At 60.5% G+C, this 7,699-nt stretch overlaps 1 protein-coding gene across 4 annotated transcripts; it reads right to left on the reverse strand.

Annotated features, from left to right (window-relative positions):
- Window positions 1-907: 907 nt before the first annotated feature.
- Window positions 908-7,625, reverse strand: TMEM80 (transmembrane protein 80). Of its 4 annotated transcripts, XM_058690120.1 has the most exons (6): window positions 7,505-7,599; window positions 6,306-6,477; window positions 4,698-4,798; window positions 3,917-4,010; window positions 3,539-3,631; window positions 908-2,040 (listed from the first exon to the last, which is right to left on the reverse strand). In XM_058690120.1, the coding sequence occupies exons 4-6, from the start codon at window positions 3,987-3,989 to the stop codon at window positions 1,835-1,837; spliced, it is 372 nt and encodes a 123-aa protein (XP_058546103.1). In that variant the 5' UTR covers window positions 3,990-4,010; window positions 4,698-4,798; window positions 6,306-6,477; window positions 7,505-7,599; the 3' UTR covers window positions 908-1,834. The 4 variants fall into 4 exon arrangements, 3 of the variants coding, with proteins under 3 accessions (XP_058546103.1, XP_058546102.1, XP_058546101.1); XM_058690119.1 differs by lacking the exon at window positions 6,306-6,477 and having other exon boundaries at window positions 7,505-7,625; XM_058690118.1 differs by having other exon boundaries at window positions 4,779-6,477.
- Window positions 7,626-7,699: the final 74 nt, after the last annotated feature.

Here is a 7,699-nt window from a genome sequence, read left to right on the forward strand (position 1 = left end):
GGGAAGGGAGGCACACTCGGTCCTGGACAGTCAGTGGCACTGCCTTTTCACGGGTCACCAGGACCCCGGGGGCGGGTCTCCCTGCCTGCTGTCTGAAGCATCACAGGTGAGCTCTCCCAGGTGGGGCAGGAAGTGGCCTTCTCCTTGGGCCCAGCCCTGCCCCCGAGCCCTGGCAGGACCTGGCTTCCTGGTTCTCTCTCCTACTCTGCTGAGAACTGGGAGAGGAAGGCACGGGCCTGCCCTCGTCCTTCCTGGAGACAGAGCCTGGACGGGCAAAAAGTGGGAAGGCCGGCACACAAGGGAGCAGCTGAGGTGGGGACTGTAGCACTTCTGAAATGAAAGTCACTGTCCCCAGACCAGGACTGACCCTGATCAGGAGGCAGCAGAGAGCCTGGAGTCCCAGGCTGGCTGGTGGCCACGTGGAGCTGTGGTGCCCTCCGTGGCAGCTGACTGCCACCTGCATGTAAACAAAGTGATAGGGGTGTCCGGAGCCCAGCTCGGGGCAGGAGATCACGAACCCTGAAGGCCACAGGTGTCCGGCTGCCAGAGTCTGCAGGGGAGCTGGCTGGGCGCTCCCAGAGGCAAGCGCACCCGTCCCGTCCTTCCCGAGTCCGCACGGCGCCAGCAGCAGGGAAGGCAGCGGGGAGGCGGGAGGACGCCCGCTGGTCCAGAGCCAGAGTGGGCAGCGCAGAGAGGTCCTGCTCCCACTTGCCCCTGCCAGGACAGAGGCCATGGGGGGCGCCGCTGCGGCCCCTCGAGGAAGCCAGTCCCCGTGGAGGTCCTGGACTGGCCCTGAGGCCTGGCGTGGCTGTCCTCCGGGGGAAGCCCTCCTCCTGGGGCTGCTGGGGGAGGCCTGGATGGGGTGTGTGCTCCTGGGTATGGAAGAGGTGGGCGGCCTCAGGAGGAATTCAGGGAGGCATAAACATTTATTTCCACAAAACGGTAGAGAAAACGTCCAGATACCCAACGTTTTGTTCCAGATGTGGACGGTGCACAGCGTGAACAGGTGAAGGTCCCGGGGAGCAGGAGCTCAGTGTCTTCCGGGAGCCATTACGATCTGCGAAGGGGGAAGAAGGCACAAACAGAATGCGAGGAGCACAGTGCAAACGTCCCTGGCCTTTTAACGACTGAGGCTTGGACGTGGGGGCACTGAGGCACCAGGCTGGGGCAGTGGAGGGCCGTTCGCCGCTGGCCCACTCCCTGCCTCCCTCCCGTCAGTGCCAGGGTCTTGGCCCGTCCTTCCTTCAGGAGCCCCCAGGGGAGAGGAGCCGCAGCTGCCAACATCCCCCCGGACACCAGGGCCCACGGTTCCTAAGCAGCCCGGGGCCTGGCTGCCCGCTTCCCATGCTGCCCCTGGAGCCCCCGGCAGAGCAGCAGCGCGGTGGGTATGGAACACGAACCGCCCCGGCCTGCGCCCTCACACCCACGGGGGAACCGGCAAGACACGGCCAGGCTGCTCCTCCCGGCAGGGAACGGTGGTTTGTGGCCACAGCTCGGCCACCTCCTTTCCCAAGGGCCTGCTCCCTTCTGGGTCGGGGGTCAGGGCAGCTGCCGGAGGGAGATCCTCACCAGCCAAAAGCGGGGCCTGAGCAGATGTTCCCGCGGTCCCCCTTCCCGACCCTTCGTGCGGCTGTTCCCGGCAACTCCCCCGGCTCTCTGCTCTGCCCTGGGTTCCTGACCACCCCACCACCCAAAACTCGTAAACCACTCCAAACCGTCCTACCCGTCCACGCCGGTGCCCTTCCGTCCAGCACTGGGGGAGGAGACGGCCGCGCTCCCAGGCGGGGGCTTCTGTGCAGAGCTGTCCTGCCGGGCAAAGCCGGGTGCTGCCCGCCTAGCTGACGAAGGCAGCGATGGCCACCAGCTGCAGGACGGCCTCCAGGCCGTGGAGCGCAAGGAGCGCGGCACTGAGGGTGGAGTCGGCCCGCAGCACCAGGGTCTGCCAGAGCAGGAAGTAGGTGGACAGCAGGGCACCACCCGCTGTAAGGACCAGGCTGACGGCCAGCGGCACCTCGGCCTCCATCAGGTTGCCCTTGGTGCCTGAAGAGGGGGACAAACAGACGAGTGGGTGCCGGGCTCCGAGACGTCTACTCGGACCCACGAGCACCCAGGACGGCCCCGAGGCTGCAGGGAGGCCAGACGCGAGCTCATCGCCAGCACATCCCCCTGGACATAGGGCTGACGGCTCCCAGGGAAAGGATCTATGGTGGCCACCACATCACTCAGGAAATGTCACAAAGCAAAAATGCTGCCGAGGAGTGTGCTCTCCCCAGTGAGGATAAAACCAAGTGCAGTTGTAATTTTTGAACCTTAGTCTCTGGGTCAGTTGTCGGGGTGGGAGAGGGAACTTGGTTTTCTAAGAATGATCCCAATTGCATTCTGACACCTTTCCCTAATTCCAAGTGGACTGAGGAGACTTTGTTTAAAATTTCCAAAAATATTTTACTCTGGGCTAAGATCAGTTCTGGAAGGTCTCATGCACACTTGTAAAAAAACAAACAAACAAACAAACAAAAAACAAACCAGCACGGCATTTTACAGACAAATAGGTCAGTCACAGGAAACGCTGATCCCTGACTGCAGGTGTCCGAGGCGCCTGGGCAGGGACAGGCAGGACAGGTGCCCCGCAATCCCAGCACCTTCTGTCCCCCTCCCAGGTCTGTGGGCTCGTCCGTGATGGCCCAGGAGACCTGCTTCTGTCCACCAGAGTCCGGAGGGTCTGATGACCATGGCATGTGCCTGTGTCCCCACTGGTGATGGGGCACCCTGGCGTACGTGTGCAGGCAGAACGTGCTATGTGCCAGGGCCTGGAAGTGTCAGCTGCCATCGGCTCCCTCTGCTATTCCAACAGAGGGAGCATTTCCTACACCCATCAGAACACGCATGGTGTGAGCCTGTTTTAGAACACAGACGTGCTGGCACATGTGTGCCTGTGGCCGTGAAGGCAGCAGGGACGAGATGGGGCTGGAAGCCGTGTGCACCCTGTGTGGCGAGCCCTGGCCGGAGCAGGGTGGGGTGCGATAGACGGCAGAGCTCACGCTGTTGGGAGAATATAAATGGGGAGCTGGCCGAGGGCACCTGCAGTGGCCTGGACTGAGCAGGCTCCGGGGGCCCTCCTCCCCTTCCAGGCTCCGTCGCCTGGAGAACACTTCAGATCCTCCCTCTCCAGACTGCTGAGGCCAACAGGAGAAGGCAGGAGGTGAGGTGGAGATTTGGGGGCCCCTGAGTCAATTGGCTCAGCTGGGTTCCAATCTCAGTGCTGTCACCTTGTGGCTTGTGCAGGACTCCCAAACAGAAGCGCCTCTCCCAAGGGTGCTGCTCCCAGTATTACTTGTCTCCTGAGTAAAGCTTCTGAATAAACTAATTAATACTTAATGGTGTCGTAAGGCGAGCTTGCAAATCAACTGGTTAAGCGGTTGACATCAAAAGTGTCTCTAAGAACCACGTTATAAAGGGAGGGATAGATGTTTGAAGGCTCCCAGAGCGTAAGCTAGTAATTCTGTGACCCTAAGTACCACACGGTCTTCAGTCGACTCACCCAGGTACAACCGAACTGCTTCCAGAATCCCCATCAGAAACAGCAGAGTCAGGTCGAGAGCCAGGTAAGGACAAGGATAACTGAAAACCTGACCTGGAGAACAGGCAACAGAGCAGAACTCCAGTTATGGGGGGGCAGTGGCAGGGGCGCCTCCCATGTGCCTCTGTGATTAAGGCTCACTTTTATGGGGCGCCCGGTGGCTCAGTTGGCGAAGCGGCCGACTTCAGCTCAGGTCACGACCTCACGGTTTGTGAGTTCGAGCCCCGCGTCGGGCTCTGTGCTAACAGCTGGGGAGCCTGGAGCCTGTTTCGGATTCTGTGCCTCCCTCTCCCTGCCCCTCCCCCACTCTCTCAAGAGCCAACATTAAAAAAGACTCACTTTTATATATGATCAGTAGGAGCGTAGCCAGGAAATACAGGGCATAATACCCCCCACTCAGGTAGAGCAGCATTTGCAGGGAGACGGACGAGAGCTGGCCAGTGGTTAAGGACTCGGTTAAGGACTCCCAGTCCCAGGCAGACCCAGAGAGCCTCGCAGTGCGTCCACCCCAGGGGGCCAGCTCCGCCCCGTCTTCCCAGGGGCCCAACACAGGCAGGCCCAGTGTAGGCACCTGCGGGTGGCCATGGAGACCTGGCCACCGGCTCCCTGCCTGCGGAGGCTTCCGCCCACACTCCTCCCCTGTCACAGATGTCCTATCCTGGAACCAGAGGGCTGGGCGTGTCCCTGGTAACTACGGGCAGGATGGCCGGGCTTCCTTGCGGGCACCACCCTGATCCAGGCCCAGGTTACGAGATTGAAAATAATGAATTATTTTCATTTCCTTCAAAGAAAACGTATTCTCTTGGGGGGGGGGGCAGTTAAATGTCCACTAACTTTCCCGAGCTCTGTACACTTCCTGTTTGCTTACATAAAAGGACTCTGTAAGTGTTCAAACTGAGGGGTCTTTGCTCTTTTGCTCCAGATGGGCCTGGGGGAGGCAGGCAGCCACCCACTCAAGGTGCAGGGCCTAGAAGGAGGGTGATGGAGCCAGCACACTCCACTGGAGTAAGTCCTAGAACTCTCTGCATCTGTCAGTGACCGTCCCTCCCACTGAAACGTGGAATTTCTACTCAGAACTTATAGAAAAGGTGGGGGCAGAAAGCGGAAACTCGGAGCTGACTTCAAGAGTCCGGCAAACCAGCCCTCAGGAACCGTGCTGTGGAGGCCCACCAGGGGACACGTGGGCACAGCAGAAGGATACCACCGCGGAGGAAGCTCTCCCTAGAAAAGAAAGTATCCGTCAGGGAGGCCCCAGGTCCAGCCCGGATGCTTTCCTGGGCCATGTCCAACGCTGACCCAGGACCCCGGCTCCATTCTGCGATCCCATATTTACAGAAAGAAGCCACGTTTATCTGGGCCTGCGGTTGTCCATCCGAGGATCTGACCGTTGGCTTTTCGAAAGCTGAGGCTGGGCCGGAGTGTGTACTCGGGAGCTCAGAGGTGGAGAGGAGGAGAAGGCTCTGTCTGTGGCTGAGCTGAGCTCAGCCGGGACAGGGAAGGACTGCGCCCTGGACACAGACAGAGGACAGCTCTTCTCATCTTCTGAGGTTTCTGTACATTTACCACGTGGGTAGAACTAGAGGAAAACCTTTTCCGATTCAGGGTACAAATCCTTTTTTTGTGTGTGTGGTTGATGAGAGACCCTGCTTTCCTCCGGAATTTCACACATGGCCCCAAATATCCCTCAGATACGGATTTCCTGAAGCGGCAACCCAAGTTCTCGCACTGTTGTGGCTCCTGGGCCTTTTCCCACCCGTGGCAGCCACAGGTCTCCCTCCTCCTAGGCTGACAGCCTCTCTCCCCGTGAAGTGATCTTGGAATCACAGGTGTTGAGTGTCTCTAAGCCTCCCATCGAATGTGTCCTGGGGCAGATTTCCCGTGTGAAGAGGCTAACATCAGTGGCACGTTTGTGACACGTAGAAACATCAGCAATGACTGAAATTTTGCCAAATGGACCCTCTAGGAGGCCTGAGCTATACTGCCGGGCGGCAAGCGGACCAGCGATGGGAACCAGCCTGGCCAGTCTTCTCTCCAGCCCCACTCCCTCTCCAGCCCCGGTGATCCGGTGAGTAGATCTGGGCTTTCTGTGGTGCCTCACTTGGGCAGGGGTCCTAAATGGGTCAGCCCAGGGAATTAGGGACAGAGATCAGAACTCAGCCTCGAGGAGAGGCAGCCAGGGGAGGGCCAGTGGAGCACGGGTCATTTATAAGCTTGCATCACGTTACAGGCGGTGTGCTCCTGAAACCCGGCCTGTTCTTTTCCAGGCTCTAGCTAAACTCCGCTGCCTAGATACTTGTCGGTATCGGGTGGATTTCATGTGAACTGGGGGTTTCCTCCCTTTTGATTCTTCTCTTGAAGGCCGGCTTCAGACACTTCAGATCTACTTGCCGGCTGGCCACTGTGATGGATTAGAACCGTGGCAGCTCGGGAACAAAGGCTGCACAAAAACCTTACGTGACACAGGATTTTACATAATTAACGTTAAAGGCAGCTGTAATCAGATTGGCGGCTCTAAGGGTTTCAGACCCATAACGGCTCATTGTGACTAAATACAGCAGTGGATTTCGGGACCTATCATTTTTTTGGTAAATGATTTACTGTAGTGACAGTGTGTCTCTGAACAGGGGTGTCAGGAGTACACGTGGAGGTGCGGAGAACGAACGTGTCCCCGAGGTGACAGACGAGGTGTGCACAGGGATCCTGCCCCGGCGTAAACCTAGTTTTTCACCAAACGGAAACACGTCTCACTAGCAGCGGCCGTTCACAAGGGTCTGACGAGAGGGCTATGCTCTGCCTCAAGCACACGGACAACGGAGACCACCTCTCTTTGCAGGACGTCCCGCTTGCTGCCCAGCACGCACTCCCTCGTCTCTGTCTTCCCCGCAAGTAATTCCTGACAGCTGGGGTGTGCAAAGTGGGCTTTTTTATCTGAGCGATTGCGACCACAGACAAAGACAACCCCAACCCAGAGTAGCACAGCCCCCATCCCATCCCGCACTTTTCTTACCCAAGCGGTGCACACATCAGCTGCTATGTTGACTGAGTGGTCAGCACCGTAAATGGCACACTCCATGGGCACAGACCCTGGCGACCGGGGCAGGACGCGGACCAAGATAAGCTATGCCCACCTGTCTGCCAGCAACTCACTGGACGTTCCAGGAGTCAACGCCTGGAGTGGGGGGGGTGGGTGGGGGGGGGGCGGGGATCTGTACGACTGAAGCACACGCTGGCGGGGACCAGCTTTCCGGGGGGCTGCCGCATTGCCCAGCATTCTGTCTCGGACACAAAGCTGCTGGCAATGGGACGGGGTGCCTCCCGACCTGCGGGGCCCCCGCCAGCTCCCTGGGCGCCTGGGCCTCACGGCACACGGGCCACCCTCGCTCTCTGGAGAGCGCGCAGCCGCTGCGCAGGGCAGTGTGGCAGTTCACGGGTCACACTGCAGCCAGCCCGGGCCGACGCCTACGCCCCTGCTGCCTGCCCCTGCCCCTGCCCCGGCCCTCGGCCGCCGGTCCCCTGCCCCTGCTGCCAGCCCCTTGGCCCTGTCCCTGTGCCCCTGTCCCCTGCCCTGGCCCTTGTCCCCTGCCGCCACCGCGCGCATTGCGCAAAACCGGGGGCCGGCCACGGAAAGGTGGTAGCAGGACACGCGACGTGAGGCCAGGGAGGGGAAGAGGCTCTCAACGGGCCCGGGGCCTCACCTCGCGAATCTACTCAAAACCGCGGAATCGCAACCACCACGAGCTACCCCAGACTGGTCGGCCTTTCCGACACCAGAAAGAACCAAAGCGAACCGGCCCCCCTTCCCGGCATGATGATCTCTGCCCCCGCCGCCCGGAGTCCCAGCCCCAGCCTCCGGCCGACGGGCGCCACGCAGTCCCGAGACCCTCGCGGCCCCCTGACGCCCCCAAGCCGCCCACCCCACGCCCTCACCTCGCCGCGCGGCCGCCATCTTGCCGCCCGGCCCCGCCCGCCCAGTCCGCCGCGATCCCGGCAGTCTCTCGGCTCCGCGCTCTTCGCGTCCCTTCGGCCATTTTCGCTTCTGCTCCCGAAGGGGCCCGACCTCGCCGCGCTTCGGGAGTTGATTCCGATCCGCGGCCGCGGCCCGATCAACCCGTCCGGCAGCGC

The sequence above is a fragment of the Neofelis nebulosa genome, chromosome 10, assembly GCF_028018385.1.
Source record: "Neofelis nebulosa isolate mNeoNeb1 chromosome 10, mNeoNeb1.pri, whole genome shotgun sequence".
Taxonomy (NCBI): Eukaryota; Metazoa; Chordata; class Mammalia; order Carnivora; family Felidae; genus Neofelis; species Neofelis nebulosa.